The 26,145-nt window shown below is 69.2% G+C and overlaps 10 protein-coding genes across 10 annotated transcripts; 5 read left to right on the plus strand and 5 right to left on the minus strand.

The window, feature by feature from the left end:
* Positions 1-140: 140 nt before the first annotated feature.
* On the minus strand, positions 141-2,879 carry RHOBADRAFT_53423 (uncharacterized protein; the record flags this gene model as incomplete). Its single annotated transcript, XM_018416829.1, has 2 exons — positions 141-2,634; positions 2,768-2,879. 2 exons carry the CDS (start codon positions 2,877-2,879, stop codon positions 326-328), a joined length of 2,421 nt encoding a protein of 806 aa, XP_018271497.1. The 3' UTR covers positions 141-325.
* Positions 2,880-3,232: 353 nt separating this feature from the next.
* On the plus strand, positions 3,233-4,949 carry RHOBADRAFT_53424 (uncharacterized protein; the record flags this gene model as incomplete). The annotated part of the gene is made up of 8 exons (XM_018416830.1): positions 3,233-3,364; positions 3,425-3,448; positions 3,526-3,548; positions 3,617-3,822; positions 3,892-4,066; positions 4,132-4,249; positions 4,320-4,430; positions 4,505-4,949. The coding sequence occupies 8 exons, from the start codon at positions 3,233-3,235 to the stop codon at positions 4,931-4,933; spliced, it is 1,218 nt and encodes a 405-aa protein (XP_018271498.1). The 3' UTR covers positions 4,934-4,949.
* Positions 4,950-5,231: 282 nt separating this feature from the next.
* Positions 5,232-6,839, plus strand: RHOBADRAFT_43955 (uncharacterized protein; the record flags this gene model as incomplete). The annotated part of the gene is made up of 7 exons (XM_018414325.1): positions 5,232-5,568; positions 5,639-5,733; positions 5,808-5,937; positions 6,008-6,162; positions 6,238-6,503; positions 6,581-6,731; positions 6,798-6,839. 7 exons carry the CDS (start codon positions 5,232-5,234, stop codon positions 6,837-6,839), a joined length of 1,176 nt encoding a protein of 391 aa, XP_018271499.1.
* Positions 6,840-7,768: 929 nt separating this feature from the next.
* Positions 7,769-9,426, plus strand: RHOBADRAFT_53426 (uncharacterized protein; the record flags this gene model as incomplete). Its single annotated transcript, XM_018416831.1, has 5 exons — positions 7,769-7,891; positions 7,956-8,073; positions 8,137-8,426; positions 8,487-8,716; positions 8,791-9,426. The coding sequence occupies 5 exons, from the start codon at positions 7,769-7,771 to the stop codon at positions 9,347-9,349; spliced, it is 1,320 nt and encodes a 439-aa protein (XP_018271500.1). The 3' UTR covers positions 9,350-9,426.
* Positions 9,405-12,441, minus strand: RHOBADRAFT_53427 (uncharacterized protein; the record flags this gene model as incomplete). Its single annotated transcript, XM_018416832.1, has 5 exons — positions 9,405-10,282; positions 10,347-10,572; positions 10,628-10,726; positions 11,054-11,641; positions 11,713-12,441. The coding sequence occupies 5 exons, from the start codon at positions 12,439-12,441 to the stop codon at positions 9,471-9,473; spliced, it is 2,454 nt and encodes an 817-aa protein (XP_018271501.1). The 3' UTR covers positions 9,405-9,470.
* A 351-nt stretch (positions 12,442-12,792) lies between these two features.
* Positions 12,793-15,901, plus strand: RHOBADRAFT_53428 (uncharacterized protein; the record flags this gene model as incomplete). The annotated part of the gene is made up of 6 exons (XM_018416833.1): positions 12,793-12,962; positions 13,054-13,148; positions 13,223-13,322; positions 13,400-13,546; positions 13,617-13,752; positions 13,823-15,901. The coding sequence occupies 6 exons, from the start codon at positions 12,793-12,795 to the stop codon at positions 15,899-15,901; spliced, it is 2,727 nt and encodes a 908-aa protein (XP_018271502.1).
* An 844-nt stretch (positions 15,902-16,745) lies between these two features.
* RHOBADRAFT_5577 (uncharacterized protein) lies at positions 16,746-17,299 on the minus strand (the record flags this gene model as incomplete). Its single annotated transcript, XM_018418005.1, has 2 exons — positions 16,746-17,157; positions 17,232-17,299. Coding segments are annotated over 2 exons (480 nt in total), but the record flags the coding sequence as incomplete, so codon positions are not given.
* A 329-nt stretch (positions 17,300-17,628) lies between these two features.
* Positions 17,629-21,032, plus strand: RHOBADRAFT_48443 (uncharacterized protein; the record flags this gene model as incomplete). Its single annotated transcript, XM_018415138.1, has 10 exons — positions 17,629-17,824; positions 17,935-17,956; positions 18,031-18,128; positions 18,202-18,276; positions 18,360-18,445; positions 18,513-18,691; positions 18,805-19,738; positions 19,843-19,981; positions 20,059-20,748; positions 20,826-21,032. The coding sequence occupies 10 exons, from the start codon at positions 17,629-17,631 to the stop codon at positions 20,969-20,971; spliced, it is 2,565 nt and encodes an 854-aa protein (XP_018271504.1). The 3' UTR covers positions 20,972-21,032.
* An 18-nt stretch (positions 21,033-21,050) lies between these two features.
* Positions 21,051-22,681, minus strand: RHOBADRAFT_36306 (uncharacterized protein; the record flags this gene model as incomplete). The annotated part of the gene is made up of 5 exons (XM_018413345.1): positions 21,051-21,656; positions 21,789-21,975; positions 22,071-22,260; positions 22,339-22,401; positions 22,488-22,681. The coding sequence occupies 5 exons, from the start codon at positions 22,679-22,681 to the stop codon at positions 21,100-21,102; spliced, it is 1,191 nt and encodes a 396-aa protein (XP_018271505.1). The 3' UTR covers positions 21,051-21,099.
* A 391-nt stretch (positions 22,682-23,072) lies between these two features.
* Positions 23,073-25,799, minus strand: RHOBADRAFT_53432 (uncharacterized protein; the record flags this gene model as incomplete). The annotated part of the gene is made up of 5 exons (XM_018416834.1): positions 23,073-23,782; positions 23,865-23,991; positions 24,071-24,960; positions 25,034-25,125; positions 25,190-25,799. The coding sequence occupies 5 exons, from the start codon at positions 25,797-25,799 to the stop codon at positions 23,093-23,095; spliced, it is 2,409 nt and encodes an 802-aa protein (XP_018271506.1). The 3' UTR covers positions 23,073-23,092.
* Positions 25,800-26,145: the final 346 nt, after the last annotated feature.

Consider the following 26,145-nt stretch of genomic DNA (forward strand, 5'->3'; position numbering starts at 1 on the left):
CCTACGCGCAGAGTGCGCGCCATCGCAGGCCAAGTCAAGCGGTGACTGCGTGCGGTGAGGGTGAGAGAGCGGCGAGGCGCCGGCGCGCTGAGGTGCGCAAGCTCGACTCGCTCTCTGCGAGGCTCCGAGCGCGCGTCCTGCGAGTCCATAAGGTCTTTGCATTGCGCACTAAGGAAGAACTAAGGAGAAGACGGCTGCGAGAGGCGCTTTTGAAGGGGGACGACCAAAGGTCGGGAACGACGACGACGACGGCGAGGGGTGGGAGGGGGCGGCGAGGCGAGCAAGGGGAGGGACAGATGCGACAAGATACAGGCACAGGAGCGGCTCACGCCACCTCCATTTCGAACTGGATGTCCTCGACCTCGCCGCCCTCGAGGCCGTCGTCCTCCTCTGCGCTCCCCTCTGCGCTCCCTGCCCCGTTCCCGCTCGCTCCGCCGAGCCCGCGTGCAAGCCCCTGCCCTCGCGGAGGCCGCTCGGTAGCAGCGCTCTGCGGCTCGGGTGTCGCGGCGCCGCTGCCGCCGCCTGCGCCCGCGCGACCGATCGAGCCCGGGACGCCGAGCCGCAGCGCCGACTCGTGCTGCGCGAGCGGGCTCCCGACAAAGCTGCTCGACGTGGCGCGCCGGCCGAACGAGCCCGCGCCCGAGCCCGAGCCGGGCGGCGACGCGGCGGCGGCGGCGTAGCTGCTCGAGGGCGGCGTCTCGCCCGTGTGCGACGGCGGGACGAGGTGCAGCCTGCTGAGCCCTGCAGCGAGGCCGCCGGGGAGCGACGAGCCGGGCAGGGCGAGCGACGCGTTGGTGCCGGGAGACAGGCCCGTCTGCGGGTACCGCGGCGGAAGAGGGTGGCCCGCGACGGACACGGCGCCTGCGGCCGAGCCCGAGCCGGCTCCTCCTGCTGCCGCAGCTGCGGCGAACGAGGACGGGCGGTGGTGGAAGCCGGCCGTGTCCGAGTACGACGCCGAGTAGATGCCCGAGGCGGCCGACGCCGAGGCCGGCGGGTACCCGCTCAGCGCCGCGCCGAGGAGCGACGACGTCGGCGGCGTCGCGACGGGAGGCGGCGTGCCCGTCGACGAGTCGAGCACGACGGTCGCCTCGCGCGTGCGGCTCTGTGCGAGGAGCGATCCGCGCCCGGCGCCGCCGTTGCTCGGGCCGCCGGGAGGACCCGGCTGATACGGCGTCGCCGACGGGTTGTGGCCCTCGACGCTCGAGCTCAGGAGGCCGAACGAGGTCGCGGCCGTGTGCGACGCCGACCTGGCGCCGATGGACGGGTGCGGGAGGAGGACGGCCGACGGCGGCGAGGCGAGCGACGGCTTGCCCGCCGCGAGGAGGAGCTCGGCCGGGACCGACTTGCTGTTGAGGAACGGGTCGAACGACTGGGGCATCGGGCTCGTGCTCGACAGGCTCGACGGGCCGGCGTGGTTGGCCGCACGCCGGGTGCGCCGCGTGAACTCCTCGTCCGTGAGGAGCTCGTTCAGGCTCGACGGGAGGAAGCCCTCGTCAAACTCCTCGGCGTTGGCGTCGTCGCCGGTGCCGGACTCGTCGTCGACGACGGCGACGGCGTCCTGCCACGGCGCGCCGAGCGTCATCATGCCCGACGAGGGCCGCTGCAGGTGGTCGCCGAGCATGCTCGCACGCACGGGCGGCGACCGCGGGAACCCGCCCGAGCCGTCCTCGTTGCTGTCGTACGAGCTCGGGATGAACAGGCCACGCGAGCCCGAGAACGGCGACGTGCCGAAGATCGAGGGCCCGCCGCCGCCGCCGCCGCCGCCTGCGCCCGCCTGCGCGACCGGGACCGCGAGAGGCGGCGAGGGCGGCGGGCCGGGCGAGGTGCCGCCGGTGAAGCTGACGCGCGTGTGCGAGAGGTGCTGCGGCATGCGCGGCGGCGACAGCGACTCGCTCGTGCTCGACAGGCGGCGCGCCTGCTCGGACAGCATGGCGTGCGCCGCGACCGACGACCGGCCGTTGGGCGACGTGCCGCCAAAGTGGTGCGACAGGCCGGACGGCGACGGGGCGACGAAGGCGGCGGTCGGGCCGTGCGCGAGGGTGGCGAAGCTGAGGGGCGCGTGCGGCGCGTCGTGCTGGAGGTGCTGAGGCGGGATCGAGCGATGCTGGAGGGGCGGCGACGCGGGCGAGAGACGCTGCCCGACGCTGCTGCCGGGCGAGCCGAACACGGCCTCGGGATTGCCCGCGCCGTTGGCGGCGTACTGCTGCTGGGCCGCGTGCTGGTACCGGGCGTACTCGCCGGCCCTCGCCGCCGCGCCGCCGTTGCCGTTGCCGATGTCGACCGACTGGCGCAGGGTCTGGACGAGCCCGTTGGTGTCGCCGCCGTTTGGGCGCGAGCTCTGGGCCGTGGCGTGGGTGGCGGTGACGAGCCCGGTCGAGTCGGCGGTCGCCTGGGCGTCGCGGAGGGCCTGCTGGGCGGCGCGCTTGTTCTTGCGGTCCCAGCTGAGGGGCTGACCGGGGAGGACGTGGGCGAGGGCGCACTTGTGGCCGAACTTGCAGTTGCCCTTGGCGAACCACTGGCAGACGGGCTTGCTGACGCCCGGGGTGCCCACGTCGTGCGAGAAGGGGCAGGCCTTGCCGGCGGTGCAGCTGTTGGCCTTGAAGAACTTGCACGGGACGTGCGACAGGTCCTTGGCTGCGGCGAGAGCGCGAGGCGAACGAACGACGTGCGGCGAGTCACGCGGTGGATGGGGAGGGGGAGGGTGCGAGAGAGCGAGTCAGTGATCGGTCGCTCTGCGCGGCCCATGAGCTGGTGGACGGGTGCGCACCTTTTGCGGCCTTCTTGGCTGCGTGGTCGAGGTGCGAGGCGAGAGGAGGAGGTGCCCCCACCGAGCGCGAGGCCGGGTGGGGAGAGTGCGCGTGCGGTGGCGCCGTCTGCATCGAGGCGGGCGAGGGCCGGCTCTCGAGGGTGGTCGAGGCTGTCGTGAGCCTAACTGGGCGGTGCTGGGTGTGCTCTGGGGCTGCGGGTGGTGCGAGGTGGGCGGGCGATGATGTGCGGCGGGGCGGGGACGAGAGGGCGAGACGAGGGGCGAGCGGGCGACTTGGGTGAGGCTCGGCGGTTGTTGACGAGGTGCACCGAGTGTGTGCAAGGTGGTGCACGGCGCGTCTCGAGAGTGGCGACGGCGAGCAAGTGGGGGCGAGCGACAGAGAGCCAAGGTCGGCTCCTCGTCCTCGTTGTCCTCCTCGCCCTCGCACCGACCAGCTCCTGCTCCGAGCGTCTAGCCTCGTAGAGCATGCTCGTACCCGGCTGGGCCGCAGCGCTTTTGCTCCTCGCGTCGGCCCTCGTCGCCGCCTCGTCCTCCTCCTCGTCAACCCCCGTCGCGTCCACCTCGTTCACCAACAACTGGGCCGTCCTCGTGTGCACCGTGCGTCCTCTCCTTTACTCCTTCAGAGCCTCCCCGTGCTCACCCAGTTGCCCCTTGCAGTCGCGCTTCTGGTTCAACTACAGGGTCCGTCCTCGGCACTGCCTCTCTCCGGTCCTCTCTCGCCGCAACGAGCTGACCTTGCCTCGCTTCGACCACGACAGCACATCGCCAACACCCTCGCCATGTCCGTCTCCCCGTTTCCCTCGAGAGAACCCGTCTCCCTCGGTAGCACTGACCCCTCGCGCACTGCAGGTACCGCACCGTCAAGCGCCTCGGCATCCCCGACTCGCAGATCATCCTCATGCTCGCCGACGACGTCGCGTGCAACCCGCGCAACCCGTTCGCCGGCACCGTCTACTCGAACGCCGACCGCAAAGTCGACCTGTACGGTGAAAAGATCGAGGTCGACTACAAGGGCGAGGAGGTCACGGTCGAGGCCTTTCTCCGCCTCCTCTCGGGTCCGTCTGCGGCTCTCTGCCTCGCGAGCTCGTCTACGAGCGCCCCTGACCTTTGCCCTCGTCGCGCAGGCCGCCTCCCCGAGTCGACGCCGGCGTCCAAGCGCCTCCTGACCGACTCGCGCAGCAACATCTTCGTCTACATGACCGGCCACGGCGGCGACGAGTTCCTCAAGTTCCAGGACAACGAGGAGATCTCGGCGTTCGACATTGCCGACGCGTTCGCCGGCATGTGGGCCAAGAAGCGGTGCGCCCCCTCTCTCTCTCTCTCGCCCTGAGGAGACCCTCGTCCTGACGCACGGTGCCCGACAGGTACAACGAGATCTTCTTCATGGTCGACACGTGCCAGGCCAACACGCTGTACAGCAAGTTCTACTCGCCCAACATCCTCGCGACGGGCTCGAGCGAGAAGGACCAGAACTCGTACTCGGTCCGTCTGCACCTCTCCTCTCCTCGTGCGCCGCGCCGTCGCTCACCCTCTCCTCTCTCAATGCTCGCAGCATCATGCCGACAACGACATCGGCGTCGCCGTCACGGACCGCTACACGCACCACGTCCTCACGTTCCTCGAGTCGATCAACAAGACGTCGCAAATCCCCATGCAGAACCTCGTGCGTCCCCTTCTCCCTGCGTCCACCTTCCTCTCTTCTGACCTCCCACCTGACCCACCGTCGCACATGCGCAGTTCGACACGTTCTCGCACGAGGTGATCCGCTCGACGCCCGGCGTGCGGAGCGACCTCTTCCCGCGCCCGCTCGACCAGACGCTCCTCACCGACTTCTTTGGCGCCGTCAGCCAGGTCGAGCTGAGCGGGGCCGGCGAGGCGGCGCAGGGCGGGGCGATCGAGGAGGAGGAGGACGGCGAGGTCGACGAGCGGCGGCAGGACCAGGCGGCGACGGTGGGACTGAGGCGCTCGCCGCGCGCTGCGCCGAGGCGCGCTCGACGTGCGGCAGTCGCTGCGTCACCTCGCACGGGCCACGGTGCCGCCGGCGAGCCAGCGACGTCGTCTACGGCGCGTCAGACGCAGGCCGCGCTCGCTGTGGCAGCGGCGGTCGGGCTGTTGCACGTCGGCGGGGCGCTCCATGGGCGGCGGAAACGACGGAGGGAGGCGTAGCAGGAGGAACGCGCGTGTTGTACCACCAGATGCTCGGCGCTTGCGAGGTCGAGTTGTGCAGAGCGGTGTCCGTGCGAGGCGAGGAAAGCGAGACGAGGCGGGCGAGAGCTGGGCTTGGCGCAGACGCTCCTGAGAGTGCGTGCGAGTGTGGCCAGCATGCGTTTGCAGGCTCAGGTGCAAGGCAGCGAGTTGCGTCTCATCAGCTTCTCCTCGTCCCTCCTCCGAGGAGAAGCTCGCCTCCTCCGTCGCCCCACTCGCTCGCTCCGCCTTCGCTCGAGCTCGAGTAGCACCGCCCATCATGCAGTCTCTGCGCGCGTCCACCTCGCAGCTCGTCGCCTGCGCCGCGTGCGCCCTCCCCTCGACCTCGCGCCGCACCTTCGCCTCGTCCGCCTCTCGCCTCGTCAGCGTCCCACGGACCGCGCGCAAGACCCCAACGAGCAAGCAGGTCAAGACGCTCAGCAAGCCACGCCCACTCGCCGTCGGCACGCCCCGGACCGAGCTCTTCACGGGCCTCACGATGACCCCGGCCGTTCGGGGCAGGTCGTCGCTCGTCAACGAGGCGAGCGCGCGGGCGGTCGTCAAGGCGTGGGGAGTCGACCAGATGGACGGCGTCACGGTTGTCGAGGCGTACGCAGGTGCGCTCGACCTCTCCCTCTTTCGACCTCCCTGCCTGCGGCGGCTCACAACTCCTTCTCTCGCTCACAGGACCAGGAGGCTTGACGCGCGCGTTCCTCGAGCTGCCCAACGTCAAGCGGTCAATCGCCGTCGAGGACGCGTACCGGTACCTGCCCCAACTGAATGTGCGCCGGCCTCGTTCCTCCTCTGAACCTCACCTTCGTTCCTCGACTGACCCTCAGCCCTTCCGCCACCGCAGGTCTTGAAGGAGCGGTACCCAGGCCGGTACGAGCACATCCTCGAGGACCCGTTCCGGTGGGAGGCGTACACGGACGTCGAGGAGAAGGGCTTCTTCGAGGACGTCCCGACCGTGCCGTGGGAGGACTCGGGTGCGCCCAACCTCTCCCTCCTGCCCTCCCTCTTCCTCGCCGGCGTGAACTGACGACTCGTGGCCCACAGTGCACCCGAAGCTGTTCTTCGCGGCACAGCTCCCGAGCTCGTCGTACGGGCAGCAGCTCTTCGTCCAGCTCGTGTCGGCCATCGCAGGCCAGATGTGGTACTTCCAGAAGGGGCGCATGCAGATGGGCTTCCTCGGACCCGAGGCGCTGTGGAAGGTCCGTCCCGCACCTCTCCTCTCGTCCCCTCGTACCCGTGCCACGCACTGACACCCTCTCTCCTTCCTCGAGCAGAAGATCCTCGCCAAGCCGGGCGACAGCGACTACCACAAGCTCGCCGTCCTGCTCAACTCGCTCGCCGTCATCGAGCGCACGCCGACCCTGTCGGGCCTCCAGCCGGCGACGATGCACTTCCACCGGCCGCGCGGCGACGTCGCCGTCGTGACGCCCATCAAGGTGACGCCGAGGCCCAAGGCGCTCGTCAAGAACTACGACGCGCTCGAGTTTGTCACGCGCCACATGTTTGTCGCCAAGGCGACGCCGTGGCACAAGGCTTTTGCGTGCGTCCCCCTCTCGCTCCCCCTCCTCGACCCACCTCCCGCCCCCCTCACTGACGCGTTCGTCCTCGCCCGCGCAGCTCGATCTCGCCCGGCGCCGGCAACCTCGTGCCCAAGCTCATCGAGCTCGGTGTCGGCGCCGACAAGGTCGACAAGGCCGTGTCGCACCTGCAGATGCACGAGTGGGTCATTCTCGCCGACGTGTTCGACGCCTGGCCGTTCCGTCCGACGGTGCGTCCTCTCTCCCGCCGCCTCTCCTCTCTCACGATCGCAGACTGACTCGCCGTAACCTCGCAGACGCTGTTCGACGACTTTGCGTGGACGCAAGACCGGATCTGAGCCGGGCTGGTCGAGAAGGAGGAGGTGGCGGCCGAGCGGGTCGTAGCGACGTTCTCTTGTTGTATCACACTAGTCATACCTCTCTCTCTGTGGCGTGCGGAGCGTTCTCGATGAAAGCTGCGCGTTGCAGCACCTCCTGCGAGTACGACCGGAAGTGCTCGAACCTCGTCTCCGCCAGACCTCCTCGCGCTCAGAGCCTCCCCTCGCTCGCACGCTCGATCCACCACGCGACGCCCTCCCTCTCCCTGTGCTCGACCCGGATCCCCTTCGCCGTCCACAGCGCCGTCGACAGCGAGCTCGAGGATGAGCTCCCTGGGAGGCGGGGACCGGGTTGCAGGGCGCGCTTGCGGATCGAGAAGGTCGAGAGTCGAGCTGTGGATGGACGGGCTGGTCAGGGAGGCGCCTCTGGGCTGTGCTGGACGCACAGCTCGACTCGTTCGAGCGAGGGAGGAAGAGGGGAGTAGAGAGAGAGGGCGTTGATGCGCACCCTGGGTGGGCGGGAGAGGGCGCACGGCACGAGAAGAGCTTGCTGATGATAGCCATGCCGAGCAAGGCGGGCTCACACTGCTGTGGGCCCGAGCAGTGGTTGCGGGGGAGGACGAGGAGGGAGGTCGCCTCTCGCCCACTCTCGCTGCTGCGCTCCCACCCAGAGCGGATCAGAGAGCGCTGCCACCTGCTCTGGCTGTCTTCTACGACCGCCTGAACGCGTCTTCCTTCGACCAGGTGAGCCGCCGACCTTCCATCTCCCCCTCCTCCTCCGGACCCACTGATGAGGCCGTCGAGGCGCGACGACGCGCCAGTAGATGGCCCGTACAGTCTGTGGACCTATTGAGCACGCCCAACTGACTGTCTTTGAACCCACAGATCGCCACTAGCCTCCCTTCGCACCTCCTCCCGCTCCACCTCGCCCCGCCTTCCCCTCCGCCCACATGTCGACTGGCGCTACCTACAACGTGACGCGCTTTACGCGCCAGGTCCTCAAGCGGCATCGTCGAGCGCCGCCCTCGCTCGTCATCCACCTGTACCCGACCCACTTCCGTTTTGAGCACCAGGTGCGCTCGCCGGTCTCTCTCTCAGCCAGTCGTGACGCTCACTGACGTCCTAAAACACACGCAGCACGGCAATTTCAGCTACGACTCGCCGATGAAGTGCTTCCTCGAGGCCGTGCGCGAGCAGAAGCTCCCGACCGACCTCCTCGACGTCCTTGACGACGCCGGCATTGTCTACTACGACGGTGCGTCCCCTCTCGCCACCGCCTGTCCTCCACGACGAGCACGCTGACATCATTTGCGGACAGGCTGTCTCATCGTCGAGGTGCACGACCACCGCCAGTCGCCCTCGGCCGCCTCGACCTCGCGCGCGTCGCTCAGCTCGTCCTTCTCGCTCTCGCTCAGCCAGGCCCGCGAGACGCCCGCGACGAGCAAGGCCGAGGTGTACCGCATCGTGCTCGCGCCCAACCCGGCAACCCTATGGACCGACCTCGCGATCCAGAGCCGGCGCATCGAGCACGAGGCGCTCGCCGAGGGCAGGGACGACGTCGTCGGCTGGACCGAGGAGGAGGCGCTCGAGATTGAGTCGGTCATCCTCGTGCGTCCGACTATTCTCATCCTCCTCTCGGCGCCGACCTGACCGGCCGCCCTCTCGCAGAACCGCACCATGCCGCCGCTGTGCCTGTCGCCCTCGATCCAGACGTCGCGCATCGCCAACTCGATGCTGCGCGCGACGACGCTGCGCCCGCCCAAGCGCAAGCGCTTCTGCAGCTCGGGCGAGTGCGACGACGGCGACGACGGCGAGGAGGGCCACAAGCGCGAGCGCGAGGAGCACGAGAAGCTCATGAAGGTCGGCGACGAGGGCGTGCCGAGGACGAGGGGACCTGCGTGCGTCCCAGTCTTCCTCCTCCTCTGCAGCCTCGACGGGCCGCATCGACTGACTCGAGCACCGCCCGCCACAGCTTCTCGCGCCTCGCCTTTATCCAGGCGTACCGCGAGCGCCAGTCGAACCCGTCGCTCGCGGCGCAGCCCGGCGCGAACCCGACCTCGATCCGGCTCGGCGGCGCGCACGGCGCCGCAGCTTCCGCCGCCGCCGCCGCTCGCGGTCCAGGTGGCGCAGCCGGCGGCACGCCCAAGCCGTCTCGCGCCGGCTCGCCCGCCATGTCGGTCGCGTCGGCCCGTCCTCCTCTCCCGCCTCAGCATCAGCAGCAGCCGCACAAAAAGGCTCGAGCCGGCGACGTCATGTCGGACGGCGGGTCGGGCGTCGGCGGTGCGGTCAACACGGCGCAGCAGCAGAAGAAGGCGGCCAAGCTCGCGGCGCAGGCCAACGACCCGTCGCTGCCGCTCGACCCGGTCGAGCGCGAGCGCGTCCTCGCCGAGCGCAAGAAGGCGCAGCAGGTCGTCAAGAAGGCGCAGGCGCAGAAGCGCAAGGAGAAGAAGCGCCTCGAGCAGCAGCAGGCGCTCGACCTGAGCGTCGGGACGCCGGGCAGCAGCGGCGTCAGTACGCCCAAGTGGGCCTGAGCGGCAGATCTTTCGGTCGAGCTGGCCTCTCTCTCTCTCTCTTGGAGCGGTGCAACGTCGATGTGGTCGTGCAGTATCTGTTGCACGATGGCGGCCGGCGCCAAGAGAGCGCGAGAGAGATCTACCGTCCGACAAGCTCCCGCCGCGCCCTGCGTCGCCTCGCCGCCTCCTGCTGCTCCTGCTGCTCGCGCTCGCGCAGTGCAGCCTCGGCCTCGGCCTCGTCGTCGGCGACTCGAGCGACCATGGCCCGCAGCTCCTCGTCCTCCTCCGTCTCGACCTCCTCGTACAACGCGAACTCGTTCACTCCAACGGCGGCGGGTACCCTCAGCACGGGCGCCCCGCCTTCGAGCGCGACACTGAGCGGCGGCTCGATCGCCCAGCCGTCCCTCGCGAGCTCGTCCTCGTCGCCAACCTGCGCCGTGCCCTGCCGGCCGCCGGCCGTCCCGGCATGCTGGTACCACTCGAGAAGCTCCTCGTGCGCCTCGCGCTCGGCGCTCGGGCCCGGCGACGGGCTGCGCGCGCGCTGCGGCGTCGCGGCGAGGGACGAGAGGCCCGACAGGAGCGAGTCGCCGAACGTGCGCGCCGAGAGGGCCTCGAGCTCGGCGCGCTCGGACGACGTTGCGCCTGGCGGGAAGGGGGCGCTGCCCGGGAAAGCGGAGGAAGGCGGTGTCAAGGGGCCGGGGCGGGTGCGGGTTCGGGCGCGGCGAGAGGGCGAGGTCGGTGCTGGTGCCGGTGCGGGAGGTGCGACGGTTTCATCGGCGTCGTCGTTGTCGAGGGCGAGAGAGGAGAGGGCGTCGATCGCGGTGTGCTCGCGGCGGGCGAGGAAAGCGGCAACGTCTTGAGCCTGCTCGGGCGTGAGGCGAGAGTGCGAGATGGCGAGCTCCTTGCGGCCGTCCAGCGCGCGCACCGTGTGGATGTCGCCGTTGAGGGACTCTGTCGGACGTACGAGAAGGTCAGCTCGGGGTGGGAGGGAGAGAGAGCGACGAAGAGGGCGCACCGCTGAAGCCGCTCGCGACGGCGAGGACGCGCAGCGGGAACTCGGTCGCAAACTGCTGGCCGATGCTGGAGAGCACTCGCGCGTAGGTGAACGCCTTGCACCACGTCGCCTCCTCGCTCAGAGGCGGCAGGAAGTGCTCCTCGATGAGGGACGCGTCGTCGTGGTCGTCGTCCGAGTCCGAGCCGACCTGGTCCTCCGAATCGCTGCTCGACGAGTCTCCTGCATGCTGTGTGGGCAGTATGTCAGTACCGCGACGCGTCCAGAGGGCGAGAGGGACGCACCTCGTTGAGGAAGCGAGGCTTCACTCGAGATGAGGCGGCGGCGGCGGGCGAGGGCCGCTCGCAGGCGGTAGCGGCTGCTCGGCGGAGCTCCTGGGCGAGCTGTGCAGATGACAGGAAGGGCGGCACCATCTCGGAGCGGGGCGAGGCGTGGTGGACGTCGTCGAGCTTTCGTCGGCGGTGCGCCAGTGCTGGAATCCGGTCCAGATCCGAATCTCTTGCACAGAGCCGAGAGTGAGCGACCAGGCTCTCGTATGGACGTGCAGACGCAGCCTGAAGGGTCTCTCGAGACGCTAGGAGCCGCGCGACCGAGTTGGAGAGCCGAAACGACACTGTCCGTGCACTTAACTCGCCCCGTCTCTACTCGTCGTACAGCAACCGCTCTGGCACCAGCACCTCGCCCCTCATGATCTCCCTCGCCGTGCGCACCATTACGACGCTCTGCGCGTGCCCCTCGGCGTCGAACCGCACGCTCGACTCGGTGACGCCTGCCGCGTGCGCCGCCCGGACCCGGACCACCTCGTCCCGCGCTCCGCCCTCGCCGAGCGACAGCGCCGCTCCCGCACCAGCTCCGGCGCGCATCGCGTCGCGCACGACGCTGCCCTCGACACCGGCGGCGATGTTGAGCGCGCCGAGCGTCGTTCCCGGCACGGACGCGTGCCAGTCGCCCGAGCTGACGGCGCGCACGAGCAGGTCGGCGTCTTGCGGCGCGACTCGCAGGCCGGACGAGGTCGTGTAGCCGTCGTTCGACGGCGTCGAGGTGGTCGAGGACGACGACGAGGGAAAGGGGGCGACGAGGGTGATCTTGGGGCTCGCGAGCGAGCAGGGGAGGGAGAAGTGGGCGGCGGCGGTAGTGCGGATGCGCTCGAGGAGCGGGGCGAGGGTCGGGAAGGAGGACAGAGTCGAGGCAGGGAGGGTCAGGAGGTCGGCGGGGAACGAGTGGCCGTCGAGGGCGAGAAGGGACGAGAGAGGGACGAAGATGTTGGGCAGGCCCGAGGTAAAGACCGAGACGGTGACCTGCAGTGGGGCGATCTGAAAGAGTCAAACATGTTCTGCTGCTCGAGTCGACGAGGGAAAGGCAGACGCACCTCGCTGCCGTCGTCGAGCTGGACGACGTCCCTCGCGTTGCCCGTCACGAGGCCGCCTCGTGCGCGTGCGCCCGACTCGCCCTGCTCAAGCGGCATCTCGACCTCGATCCCCGGCTCGTCGCAGCCCGGCACACCGGCGATCGCGACGCCCTCGCCTGGTGCGGGCTCCCACGCCTGGAGCGAGTACGGGTCGACGGGGACTCTTGCGCGCATGAGGACGCCGTTGCTCGCCGACAGGACCGACAGCGGGAGGAGGAGCGGGTCGCCGAACGCCGGCCTGGGCAAGGTGCGTGCGCGGTCGAACAGGGTCGTGTAGGGGACGAGGGCGAGCGACGACAGGCACGCGGCGGCGAACATGTTGCCGCACGAGGCCGACCAGTCGAGGTCGGGCGTGCGGACGCCGACCTGGGCAAAGCGGTACACGATGTCCCACTGCTGGCCGTCGCGCTCGCCGTCGTCGGCCCAGGCGACGCCAGGGAGCGGACCGACGCGGGCCTGGTCGACTCGCGCCTCGCCCGGCACGCTCACGATGGCGGCTTTGCTGAGCGAGCTGACGCCGCCGCCGAGACCGCCGACTTGGCGGCCGTCTGGATCTGGCGAGCCGAGTGCGGCGAGGATGATACGGTTGCGGGCGGCGGGCGAGAAGGCGGCGAGGTGCTCGGCGCGGAAGAGGAGACCGCGCGAGGTGCCGCCTCGCCAGAAAGCGGCGGGGATGCCGACAGGAGGCATGTACCGAGACGGCTGTGCGTCGCGAAAGCTGGGGCGAGCAGTGCGGGTCGTAGACGAGGGGTCGAGCTGATGAAGACCAAGGTGGGGCGATCGAGGTGCAGCGAGTACAGCTCGCGCAGACCGGGTGGCGGGGTCGGCGTGCCCTGTTGAGCTAGCTGCTCGAGGTAGAGACGCGACCAGGTCGCTCGTGCGAGGCGCTGTCGAGTTGCGGGCCTGCGGCGGAGTGAGCTTGGAGAGAGAGAGCGAGGCGATGACCTCTCGTCCTCTCGCTCCACTCTCGAGCTCGAGCAGCCACGCTACAGAGCCCGTGCACGCCGCAGCACAGCTCTCAAGCCGACCCGACCACCCGCCATGGCCGTCGCGAGCACCACCACACCCGCCTTCCGCACCGTCTCGTCCGGCTTCCGCTTCAGCAACCTCGCGGGCACCGTCTACAAGCAGGGCAATGTCCTCTTCACCCCAGACGGCAACTCGGTCATCTCGCCCGTCGGCAACCGCGTCTCTGTCTTTGACCTCGTCAAGTCCGTCCTCCTCTCCTCCTTCTCCTCCTCCCGTGGACTCGCGTTCCAGCCCTTCAAGCCTCGACTGACAGTCCCTCGCGACCTCCTACAGCAACAAGTCGCGCACCTTGTCGTTCGAGAACCGCAAGAACATCGCCCGCATCGCCCTCTCGCCCGATGCCACCGTCCTCATCAGTGTCGACGAAGGTCCGTCCCACCCCGAGTCTCTCTGTCCCTCGAGAGCACCGTAGAGCTGACCTCGTCTACACCTTGCCCTGCAGACGGCCGAGCCGTGCTCGTCAACTTCAAGCGCTCGACCGTGCTCCACCACTTCAACTTCAAGAAGCCCGTGCGCGACATCAAGTTCTCGCCCGACGGCAAGTGCGTCGACGCCTCTCTCTCTCCTCTGCGTCAGGATGCGGTTGAGCGGCGCGTACTCACATGTGCGCATCTGGCAGGTTCATCGCCGCGACGCACGGCTCGCAGATCCAGGTGTGGCAGACGCCGTCGCACCTCGCGCGCGAGTTTGCCCCGTTCGTCCTGCACCGCACCTATACCGGTCACTACGACGACGTGCTCTCGATCACGTGGAGCAGCGACTCGAGGTGCGTCCCCTCTTTCTCTTTCGCCGTGCCGGTCCACCCCTGTCCGACCCTGACGGACTTCTCGTCACAGGTTCTTCCTCACGACGTCCAAGGACATGACGGCCAAGCTGTACACGCTTTATCCTGTCGAGGGCTACCGACCAAAGACGTTCTCGGGCCACCGTGACGCCGTCCTCGCCGCCTACTTCTCCCAGGACCACAAGACGGTGCGCTCCCGGTCTCTCACTCTCACGAATCCCTCTGAGCGTCACAGACTGACTCTTTGCGGGACTGCAGATCTACACCGTGTCTCGCGACGGCGCCATCTTCACGTGGAGCAAGAAGCAGGACGACGAGCCGAGCGACGACGAGTCGGACGACGACGAGCGCATGACGGCGGTCGCGCCCGAGGCGTCGACGTCGAACGGGCCCGACAACACGATCGCGACGACTCGGTGGGGCGTCGAGGCGCGGCACTACTTCATGCAGGCGGGCGCCAAGGTCGTCTCGACGACGTGGCACGCGCCGTCCAACCTCGTCATCGTCGGCTTCTCGAGCGGCGTCTTTGGCCTTTGGGAGATGCCGACGTTCAACAACGTGCACACGCTGTCGGTCTCGCAGGAGAAGATCACGTCTGTCACGGTCAACCCGTCGGGCGAGTGGCTCGCGTTCGGCGCGAGCAAGCTCGGCCAGCTCCTCGTGTGGGAGTGGCAGTCCGAGTCGTACGTCCTCAAGCAGCAGGGTCACTACTTCGACATGAACGCCCTGTCGTACTCGAGCGACGGCCAGCAGGTCGCGACCGGCGGCGACGACGGCAAGGTCAAGCTGTGGAACGCTGCGAGCGGCTTCTGCTTCGTCACGTTCGACGACCACTCGAGCGCCATCTCGGCCGTCGAGTTCGCCAAGCAGGGGCAGGTCGTTTTCTCGGCGTCGCTCGACGGCACCGTGCGCGCGTTCGACCTGATCCGGTACCGCAACTTCCGCACCTTCACGACGCCGCAACCGGTCCAGTTCAACTCGCTCGCCGTCGACCCCTCGGGCGAGATCGTGTGCGCCGGTGGCTCGGGCGACGGGTTCGAGATCTACATGTGGTCGACGCAGACGGGCAAGCTCATCGACGTCCTCGCCGGCCACGAGGCGCCCGTGTCGGCGCTCGCCTTCTCGCCGCTCGGCGACCGCCTCGTGTCGGCGTCGTGGGACAAGACGATCCGCGTGTGGGACACGTTCGGGCGCAGCTCGGCTGTCGAGCCGTTCCAGCTCAAGGCCGACGCGCTCGCGCTCGCGTTCCGGCCCGACGGCAAGGAGGTCGCCGTCGCGACGCTCGACGGCCAGATCTCGTTCTGGAACGTCGTCGACGGCACGCAGCGCACGTTGCTCGAGGGTCGCAAGGACATCTCGGGCGGGCGCAAGGCCGACGACCGCGTGACGGCCGCCAACAACTCGTCGACCAAGGCGTTCACGTCCCTGTCGTACACGGCCGACGGCAGCTGCGTCCTCGCCGGCGGCAGCTCGAAGCACGTGTGCCTGTACGACGCACGCGACGGCGTCCTCCTGCGCCGGTTCACCATCTCGCAGAACCTGTCGCTCGACGGCACCCAGGAGACGCTCGACTCGCGCAAGTTGACCGAGGCCGGCCCGCGCGAGTTGATCGACGACCGCGGCGACGCGAGCGACCTCGACGAGCGCCTCGACCGCTCGCTGCCCGGTGCGCGAGGCGGCGACATGAGCAAGCGGCGGTACCGCCCCGAGGCGCGCACCAAGTGCGTGCGCTTCAGCCCGACCGGCCGGTCGTGGGCCGCCGCGTCGACCGAGGGCCTCTTGATCTACTCGCTCGACGACTCGCTCACGTTCGACCCGTTCGAGCTCGACGTCGACATTACGCCCTCGTCGATCCTCGACACGCTCCGCGACGAGCGCCACTACCTCAAGGCGTTCGTAATGGCCCTCAAGCTCAACGAGCGGCCCCTCCTCCAGACCGTCTACGAGGCCGTCCCCCCTTCCGCCATCGCCCTCCTCGCGCGCCAGCTCCCGGCCCCGTACCTCCCCGCCACCCTGCGCCTCCTCGCCGCTCAGCTCGCCAAGTCGCCGCACGTCGAGTTCCACCTCGTGTGGCTCTCGGCCCTCTTCGCCGCACACGGCAAGACGCTGCGGCAGAACCAGGGCGAGTTTGCCGCCGTCCTGCGAGGCGTCCAGCGCGGGCTCCAGGACGTCCAGGAGTCGGTCGTGCGCCTGAGCGAGGACAACTCGTTCGCGCTCGACTTCCTCATCGACCAGCAGAAGCGCAAGGAGGCCGCCGAGCGTGACGAGGGGCGAGCGGCGATGGCGCTCGGCGAGGAGCAGGCGGCGAGCGCGGCGCCGGCAGAGATCCGGTTGTAGATGGCGCAGTACTCGCTCGTAGACTCTCTCTTTCCCTCTCGTGCATCCTCTTGTTGTAAAGATTGTCGAGCATCCTCTCTTTGTCGCATTCTCGAGTCGCTCGGTCCCTCTCGAGGCTGAGAAGCTCAGGAACCGAGAGTACAGCCGTCGCGAGCTACAGTACACGCCGCCGCCCGTCCTTCGAGTCCGCCGTCACGCACCCTGCGTCTCCCTCTCCTCGTGTCCCTCAGTCGCGGGCCCTGCGCGCCGGCGGACTCGCACTGCGCCGCCTCGGCGGGCTCGCGCTCCGCCCTCCGTCGTCGTCGCCCCGCCGCCTCGGCGGGCTCGGGCTGCGGCTCATGCTCATCGAGCGCGACCTCGAGCGCGAGTCGTCGCGCTTGACGCGGCGGCGAGGCGGCGAGCGCGAGCGCGACAGGCTGCGGCTGCGGCTCATCGAGCGCGAGCGCGAGCGCGAGTCGGCCCTCCTCCACGGCGAGCGCGAGCGCGACCTCGACGGCGAACGACCGCGACGACGGGTCGGCGGCGGGCTGCGCGACCTCGAGCGCGACGGCGACCGGGAGCGCGAGCGCGAGGGGCTGCGCGAGTCGTACCGCCGGGGCGGCGGGCGCATCTCGTGTTCGCGCGAGGGGGACCGGCCGCGGGACGTCGACGCGCCGTAAGGAAGGCGGGCCGAGCCCGGCGCCGAGCCGGACCCGGCGCCGCGGTCGAGGTCGCGGTACGAGCGGTCGTCGAGCCCGCCGCGAGAAGCGGCAGCGGCAGGTGGAGGAGGGGGAGGGCGAGCGTCGCGGGCGGCTTGGGCCTTGGCGCGGTCGGCGCGCAGGTCGGCCTCGATGCGGGCGCGCTCCTCGCGGCCGCGCTCGCGCTCGGCGATGCGCTCCTCCTTGAGGCGCTGCTGGAGGTCGCGGTCGAACGCGGCGCCCTCGGTGTGGTCGGCGCGGATGCCGAGCGCGCGGCGCATGCGCTCGTCGTCGGCCTGCTTGGCAGCGGCGAGCTCGTGGCGCTGGTGCGCCTTGATGCCCGACGCGGCGGTGGCGGGTGCGCCGGCGGCGAGGAGGCGCTGGCGGAGGGCGTCGACCTGCTTCTCGACCTCGTCGGGCGCGACGCCGTCGTCCTCGAGCGAAACCTGGAGCTCGAAGCACTGGGCTTCGACCTTGCGCTTGCGCTCGTGGTCGAGGATGCCCTGGTCCGGAGCGCGGTGGGCGAACGAGCTCTTGAAGTCTGGGGCAGCCTCGCGCTGGTTCTGGCGGGGGCGGATCCTGTCAAGGGGTGCAAGTGTTAGCTCGTGCGCGTGCTGGAGCCGTGCCCGAGATGGTGTAGGACGAGGACGTACGAGGAGCGGTTGGCCTGGATGTGGCCTGAGGTGCCCGAGCCACGAGGGGTCGCGAGGCCGATGTTGTTGTCTGCGGGGCGGTCACTGAGTCAGTGCGGGTCTGTTGGGGAGGAACAGGAGGCTGTGCGTACAAGACATGGTGCTGGGAGCGGTCGAAAGGACGAGGCGAGGGAGCGGGGGAAGGCAGCTCGTCTCTGTCGCCCTCGAGAAGTCGGCAGGGTGGGTGGGTGCTGCTACGAAGGACGCAACTCGCAGACCGAGGCCCCAGCCGGACCAACTGAGAGCAGAGAGCGCGAGTGTCTCCTCGTCATCACCATCCGGCAACCTCTCCTCCCTCTCTCGCTTCCCCACCGCAGCCAGGCTCTCGACAGCCGCCCAAGCTGCTCCGACGACGGCAATGGACCAGAGCATCGCCATCGCACAAGACGCACTCGCCAACCCGCCCGCCGAGCTGGCGTGCAACCCGCTCCTCGCGGAGGCGCAGGCCAACCTCCCCGACCACCTGCGCAACAACGACCACGCCCCGGCCGGTGCAGCAGTCGGCCTTCAGTCCAACGCCGAGGGCTCTGGCCTCGACGCCAAGCTCCAAGTCGGTGCGTCGCCTCCTCCTCCCTCCTCTTCCCCCTCGCGTCCCTCCCCACGCTCCGCCTCAGGCGATCCCTCAACCCCTGACACTGACTCTCGCATACCCCCTCCATTGCAGTCGACGAGAACCAGCGCTTCACGTGAGCAGCCCAGCCCCTCCGCTTCCTGTACCCCTCGTGAGCGCCTCGCTCACCCAACTCCCCTCGCCCCGCAGCACGGCCCTCGATGAGCACATGAAGGGGTGGAAGCTCGCCGACGCCGGCTTCAACTACGACGTCGTCGCCGTCTTTGGCTCGCAGTCGACCGGCAAGAGTGCGTCGAGCCCGTCCACCTGCCCCACAACGAGCCGACCACCTCGACTGACCTCTCTCCTCGGCGCCCGCAGGCACGCTCCTCAACCGCCTGTTCGGAACCAAGTTCGACGTCATGAGCGAGAGCGAGAGGAGGCAGACGACCAAGGGTGCGTCGGCCCTTCCTCTTCACCTGCCCTGCGACCGTCCAGAACCCAGAGCCCGCTCGCTGACCTGCCCCGCCTCTCCACAGGCATCTGGATGTCCAAGGGCCAGGACATGCCCGTTCTTGTCATGGACGTCGAGGGCACCGACGGTCGCGAGCGCGGCGAGGACCAGGTGCGCTCTCGCTCCCCTCAGCCGTCCTCCTCCCGAGCCCGCCCTTACGCCCCGTCGTCGTCCGCAGGACTTTGAGCGCAAGTCGGCTCTCTTCAGCATGGCCGTCGCCGAGGTCCTCCTCGTCAACATCTGGGAGCACCAGGTCGGCCTGTACCAGGGCGCCAACATGGGCCTCCTCAAAACCGTCTTCGAGGTCAACCTCGGCCTGTTCCTCGCGGCAAAGCAGAAGGGCAAGGCCCGAGGCGAGTGAGTCGCCGCACTTGAACGTCTCGAGGCGATCGTGCATGCCCTGTGCGCGTGCGCGAGGTAGCCTCGTTTGTGTTTGAGGAGGGCGAACTGACCCCTCGTCTCGCGCGCAGCTCGCAGGACAAGACGCTCCTCCTGTTCGTCATCCGCGACCACATCGGCGCCACGCCTCTCGCCAACCTCCGCGCGACCCTGACGGCCGACCTGAACCGCCTGTGGGACGGCCTGAGCAAGCCCGAGGGCCTCGAGAGCTCCAAGATCGACGACTTTTTCGACCTCGACTTTGTTACGCTCCCGCACAAGCTCCTCCAGCCCGAGCTGTTCGAGGCGCAGGTCGTCGAGCTCCGCCAACGGTTCAACAAGTCGAACGTCCAAGGCGCGGCGGCGTCGTCGTCGTCGTCCGTGTTCCAGAGCAAGTACCACAAGCGCATCCCGGCCGACGGCATCAGCACCTACATGGGCACCATCTGGGACGCCGTCGTGTCGAACAAGGACCTCGACCTGCCGACGCAGCAGGAGCTCCTCGCCCAGTTCCGCTGCGGCGAGCTCGCGGCCGCCGCCTTCTCGACGTTCGCCGCCCTCGTCTCGGCGTTCCCTCCCGCACCGCCCGCCGGCCAACTCGACTCGACGCTCGGCTCGCGCATGCTCGACGCCAAGCAGGCCGCCCTCGTCGCGTACGACACGGCCGCGAGCCGGTACCACCCGGCCGTGTACGCCCGCCAGCGCGCCGAGCTCGTCGCCAAGGTGCACAGCGCGCTCGCGCCCCTGTTTGCGACCCAGCTCAAGAGCGCGCACAAGGGCCTGCTGCGCGCGTACCGCGTCGAGATCGAGGACGCGCTCAAGGGCGACGGGTACGACTTTGCGCGCGTTGTCGCCGAGGCGCGAGCGCGCGCCGAGCGCACGTTCGAGGAGGAGGCCAAGCGGGTCACGCTCGAGGAGAGCGGGTGGAGCGCCGAGGAGGAGCGGGCCGCGCTCGGCGAGGACATGGACAGCGTCGCCGAGCTGCTGCGCAAGGAGGAGACGCGCAAGATGGTCGCAGTCATCGAGGTGCGCCTCGTCTCTCCCTCTCTGCCTCAGCGCACTGTTTCTACAGTGCTCGAGGCTTGAAGGTATCGTGCGCGCCGCACTGACCCGATCTCGTCGCCTTGCAGCGCAACATCAAGCGCCAGATGGCCGAGACGGTCGAGCTCGCCCTCGACTCGCCGAGCGCCGACATGTGGGACAAGGTCCTGAGCGCGTTCAAGGCGGCGCTCGCCAAGGCCGAGGAGGCCTACGTCCGCAAGGCGACGAGTGCGTCTCGAACCTCCCTCTCTTTTTTTTGCCCGTCCTCGCGAGCCCCTCCTGACCATGCACTCTCGCGCCCTCAGGCTTCAACTGCACCAAGGACGAGGTCGATGCGGCGCTGTCGCTCCTGCGCCGACGGGCGTGGCTCGCGCTGCGCTCCAAGCTCGACGAGCAGACGGCCGAGGCGGCGCTCCTCAACAAGCTCCGGCTCGTGTTCGAGGACAAGTTCCGGTACGACGCCGACGGCGTGCCGCGCGTGTGGAAGCCCGAGGACGACATCGACACCATCTTCCGCAAGGCCAAGGACTCGGTCCTCGAGCTCATCCCGCTGTACGCCCATATCAAGCCGTCGGACGACAAGAACGCGTTCGAGCTCGCCTCGTCCGCAAGCTCGTCGAGCCTCGTCGACCCTGCCGCGTCGGCCGCCGACGACGAGTTCGACTTTGCCGACAGCCTGCAGCTGTTGACGCCGCAGGCGCAGGCGTCGCTCTCGGCCCGGTTCCGCCGCGAGACGGACGCCTACTACACCGAGGCCAAGCGCTCGATGGTGTCGAGCACGTCGCAGATCCCGTACTGGATCTACTGCGTCCTCGTCGTCCTCGGGTGGAACGAGTTCGTCGCCGTCATCCGGTCGCCGATCTACTTCACGCTCCTTCTCCTCGGGTTCACGGCGGCGTACGTCACGTGGACGCTCAACATGACGGGCCCGGTGCTCGCCGTGTCCAAGGGCGTCACGAACGAGGTCATCCGCACCGTCAACGACCAGCTCCACGGTGCGTCCTCGCTCGCTCGAGCCTCTTCCTCTTTTTCGAGAACTGACTCTTTTCTCTCTCTCTCCCTCCGCGCACAGCCTACTTCTCGGCCCAGACGCCGGCAGCACACGCTCAGCGCCACCATGCTGCACGCGTTCCCGTCGCCGTCCCGGCCTCGTCGGCGCCGGCCGAGGAGATCGAGCTGTCCGAGAAGGCGGCGCTCAAGCGGGAGAAGGACGAGTAGACGTGGCATCCTCTCGCTCTCGAGTTATCTCTCTTGTATTCGGAACCTCACGATGTGCAGCACGGTGACCGAGAGCGAGAGGGCTGAGGGAAAGTGCGATACAGGGACCGAAAGAGAGAGAGGCAGAGCTACAGCTTCGTCGAGGTCTGGTCCTCATCGACGTCCTCCTGCGCCTCGAGCGAGACTCCCTCGACCGCTTGCGCGAGCGCATCTACCTCCTTCGAGTCGTTCGAGACCTCCTCGCTCGGCTCCTTCTCGCCTGCGGCTTCGCCCACTCGCTCGACGACCTCCTCGCGCTTCTCCTCGGCGCCCTTTCCCTCCTCCTTCTCCTCTCGCACGCCCTTGCCCTCGGCCGCATCGAGCTCCCTCCACCCTTCCTCCTTAAGCCTCCTCAGCTCGTCGCGCCAACCGAGCAAGTCGCACAGCTCCTCGACGCCCCGGTCCGCCTCGCCCAGCCACCGCACGTCCCTCGCGCCGTCGCGCTCAAACTCGAACCCCTGCGCGCCCGGGCGCTCGGCCTCGCCGACCGACTCGAGGTTGATGAGGACGCGAGGGCACGTCGAGGGGACGCGGTGCACGAGCGAGTTGAACGGGCCGACCGACAGCGAGGTGCCGAGAACCAAGAGGAGGTCGCACGAGGAGAAGTGGTGCATGCGCGAGAAGAACTGCTCGGGAAGACCCTCCCCTGTGTGCGCGAAAGGAGACAGAGAGGGGAGGAGGGAGGGAGGTGGGGAAGGTCAGGATGCGGAGGAAGGGACGCCGGCGCTCGGACCCCTCGCGGCGAGAGAGGCAGAGAAAGAGCGTGCGCTCGACACACCAAAGAAGACAATGTCGGGCTTGACGAGAGCGTCGCGGCGGCCCTTGCACGGCTTCTCGGCGCACCGTACGACCTCGCCGCGCATGATGGCCGGCTTGATCTCCTCCTTGGTGTACGGCTTCTTGCAGTGCGTGCACGTCGCGCTCGCGAACGAGCCGTGCGCCTCGACGATCAGGCCGTCCTTGATCTGCAACCGGGGCGAGGAGCGTGAGTCCGGCTGGGCGAAGGCCGCCAGGAGGCGCGCGAGGGGGACAAGACGGAGAGAGCAAGAGGTGGGCGCACGTTGGTGGCCCGCTCGAGCGTATCGACGTTCTGGGTCCAGCAGCCATGAAGCAGCCCTTTGTCCTGGAGGAGGCGGAAGAAGTAGTGGCTCGTCGTCGGCTTGAAGTTGCCCGGGTAAAGCTCCTTGGCGAGCGTGTAGAACGCCTCGGGCCGCTCTTCGAGAAAGTCGAGGTCGAAAATGGCCTCGGGACTGCAGGGTGTACGGTGTCAGTCAGGCTGGGGTGGCGAGGCGGAAGAAAGAGAGAGAGAGAGGGTGCGCGAGACGCACTAGGGCAGGTCGTAGCGCTGCAGGTTGTCGTACAGGCCGGTGCCTGGCGAGCGAAAGTCGGGGCTGTGCGAAACATGTCGCGCCGCAGCAGCTCGTCGTTAATGCGCTGCAGCAAAGGCTCGACGAGCGAAGGAAGACGGTGGACGCACATGCCGGCCGCCGTCGAGATGCCCGCGCCGGCCATGACGATGACGCGCTTGGCCTTGCCGTCCTTGATGAGCCGCGCAACGTCCTTGAGCGTGGGCGTGTCGGTCGGGCTGAGGTGCGGGAAGGCGCGGTTAGGCCGGGCGGTGTTCTTTGCCGAGGCGGGGGAGGAGCAGGCGGAGGAGGAGGCGCCGGGCATGGCGGCGGCGAGGGCGAGGGCGCGTCGACGGAGGATGGTATGTGTGTGGAGCGGACTGGGGTGCTTTATACGAGCCCAGGGGCTGTCGTCGACGAGGGGGAGGGGCGGGAACTTGGCGGCGCTGATGAGGAGGCGACTGAGGGGCGAGGCGGGCGACGAGCGTCGGGTGTTGCGGAGCCGGCGGTAGGCTGGAAGTAGTGCACGGGGCAGCTGTGCTAGTGCTCAACACGGGTCGAGGTGTTGCGAGTCAGGGCGACCTCCTGCGCCCGCTACGACGAGCCGAGTCGGACGCAACAGCGCCGCAGCCTCGCGCATCGCTCTCCTTGAGCCTCTGTGCATGGCCAAAGCAGTCGCAAAAGCTTCTCTCGAGAGACGCGCGAGCCAGACAAGGTGGGTCGAACGGCGGCAGCGTTACAGCTTGGCCTCCTCGTCGCCCGGACCCGTCTCCTGCTCCTCCTTCTCCGCCGTCGCCTGACGCACTTCGTCAAGAGCCCCGTCCTTCTCCTCCTCGAGCGGTCCGCCGACGAGCAACCCCCTCCCCCTCTCCAACCACCACTTGACGCCCTCGCCCCTCTTGACCGCGTCCATGCCCGACCCGAGCACGGCAAAGCACTCGTGCACGAGCGCATCGCGCGCATCGCTCCCGACCGGCTCGTGTCGCACGAGCGCCTCGAGCGCCGAGAGGACCGTCGGGAGGAGAGAGAGCGAGACCGAGGGAAGGAGCGCGACGAGGACGAGGAGGTGCGCGCCTCGAGGGAGGGCGAGGACGCGCTGCTCGGCGGGCGTGATCATCGCGTCGTCGTCGATAGACGGAGCGTCGGCGGCGGTAGCGGCGGCGGTGGCGACCTCGGCGACGGGTCGAGCCGTAGGGCCGTCGTCCTCGGCGAGGTCCCGCAGCGCGACCGTGCGCCTCGGCGTCGACGCCTGCTCGGCTGCGATGCTCGTCGCGCTCGAGTTCGAGGGCGGCAGTGCGTCGATGCGCGCGAGGAGCTCCTCGACGCACCACCACGCGAGCGCGTCGTCGCCTGCCGCTGTGACGCCGGCGACGACGGTCGCGTACGCGAGGCGCAGCTGGGTCGGCGACAGGAGCGACGGGTAGGTCTGTGAGTGCGACGAGGGAAGGGGGAAGGCAAGGGGTCAGGGTCGCTCTGAGAGGGGGAGGGGGACGTGGAGGGGGACGCACCCGAAGCAGGAGGTCGATGTACCAGGGGGCGACGTCGCACGCGCAGCGCTTGGTCGTTGAGAAGACGGCGAGCACGACCGAGTGCGCCGCCTCGAACGAGTCGCGGTAGGTCGCGTCGTCGAGGTACCTGCGGCGTGCGCGAGCTCGGGGTCAGTCTCGCTCACTTTTTCGAGAGACACACAGAGGGAAAGAGAGATGGGACGCACGGCCTGCACCCTCGAAGGACGACTCGCTCGACGTAATCGTCGCCGAGCGAGCGCATGACCTGCTCGGCCGTGTTGAGCCAGAACGTGGCACCCGCACGCTCGACCGCTCGCTCGTGCGGGCCGACACGCTGCGGCTCGAGCGAGCGCACGAGCTCCTCGGCCGGCGACGGCGCACTGTCGCCCTCCTCGTCGCCCTCCATGACGCCCGACGACGCCTCGGCTCGTGCGCCGACCGTCGGCGCCGCTACGACCTCGACCAAGCCGGCGAGGACGGCCCTCCACGCCTCAAACCCGGCCTGCCCGAACCGCAGCGCGACAAAGTACGTCCTCGCGAGCGCCTGGACCGCCTCGCTCGCGAGCGTGCGCTGCAGCGCCGTCGGCGGCGTGCCCGGCTCCGAGCCCGGCGCCGCCGAGACGACCTCGAGGAGGGACGAGTAGACGAGCGTCTGGGCGAACAGGAGCGACTTGAGGAGCGTCCACGGGGCCGTCTGGGCGCGCGTGGCGGGCGCGAGGGCCTGCTCGTCCGAGTGGTCGGACCAGGGCGTCGCGGCCCAGGCGGCCGAGAGGGCCGTCGCAACGGCGAGGAGCGACTCGGACAGGCTGTGGATGGCCGACAGGGACGCTTGGACGACGAGCGGGTCCGACCGCGCTTGGGCCGCCGTGAGCGCCGTCGCCTCGAGGGCGCGGCCGAGCGCGCGCGAGAGCGGGCCGAGCGAGGTGAAGAGGGGTCGCTGGACGAGGGCCGACAGATGCGTGTGCGAGGGCGACGGGACGGCCCACTCGAGGCCCGACGCCGTCGAGCTCAGGTCGGCGGCGAGAGGCGGGTGCGAGAAGGCGGTGCCGTGGGCGAAGGCGGATGAGAAGGCAGTCGACAGGCCGGACAGGAGGACCTGCAAGGGGGCAGACTCGCCGTTAGTACCTGTACCGAGCTATGATCTGGAAAGTGCGAGTGGATGGACGCACAGGAGCGTTCCAGTCGGCGGCGAGCTGTTCGACGCGGACGAACGGAACGGTCTGCGCGGCGAGCCAGGCCGGGAACGCCTCGAGCTCTCGACCTGCGGTTCGCGAGTCAGTCCGGGGACACTGGAGAGGACAGGGGAGGCAGAAACGAGGACGCACCGGCTTGCTGTCGTCGAGCGTCGCTCCACTCGGTCCACGCCCGCCCGGCCTCCTTCTCTGCGCGGTCGAGCGCGCTCGCGCCGCCGACCCAGAGCTTCTCCTTGCGGCGCTTCCACTCCTGGAGGGCGGCGAGCACGCCCGAGGCGAGCGTGAGGCGCACGAGCGGGTCGACGCGGCCGTCGCCGGTGGTGGTCGAGGTCGGGTCGGCCCACAGGCCCGCGTAGAGCTCGCGCAGGAAGGTGTGGACGGCGCGACGGGCCGACCAGCCGGTGTTGCCCTTGACGGTGCTGCTCGACGAGGACGGGAGGGCGGGCGTGGTCGAGGGCGGACGGGCGAGCGTGTCGAGGCGGAGGAGGACGCCCTGCCTCGCGGCGTCGAACGCGAGCCGGTGGCGGTCCCAGGCGTGTTGCGGGTCGAGGCTGGACCAGAGTGCGGGGCTCTGGAGGGTGTAGCGGACGAGGAGCGGGACGAGGGCGAGGTGCGGGGTCGAGAGAGGGAGCGAGCCGAGGTGGAGGGCGACGAGCTGCGCGAGGGTCGCCGGTGGGACGAAGTCGGGCGCAGGTAGGCTGAGGAGGTCCTGCAGAACCAAGGTGGCATCGGTCGTGGCCATCGGTCGCCGTGGTGGTCGAGAGAGGGCTGTCCTCCGGCTGTCGAACGCGGAGGCGGACCGGGTCGCGACCGCCGCTTGAGGTGCGACGCCTCGCGCTTTGCTGGTCAGCCTGCAGCAAGGCAATCGCTGTACGACCCTGTGCTGGTCTCTCTGGCTCACCGACTGCGAGAGCCGCGAGGTGCGAGGGTCACGTGCGGCGAAGGGTTCGGCGCGCCCTGCTGCGCGCCTCGGTCGACGCTCTCACCTCGACCACAGCACTCGCGCAGTGAGCTGCCACTCTTGCACTCTCTCCAGCCACCCTTGCTGACTCGCCACTCCCGCAGTGTACCACCCCGAGACGCCCTCG

Source organism: Rhodotorula graminis, assembly GCF_001329695.1.
Source record: "Rhodotorula graminis WP1 unplaced genomic scaffold RHOBAscaffold_6, whole genome shotgun sequence".
Taxonomy (NCBI): Eukaryota; Fungi; Basidiomycota; class Microbotryomycetes; order Sporidiobolales; family Sporidiobolaceae; genus Rhodotorula; species Rhodotorula graminis.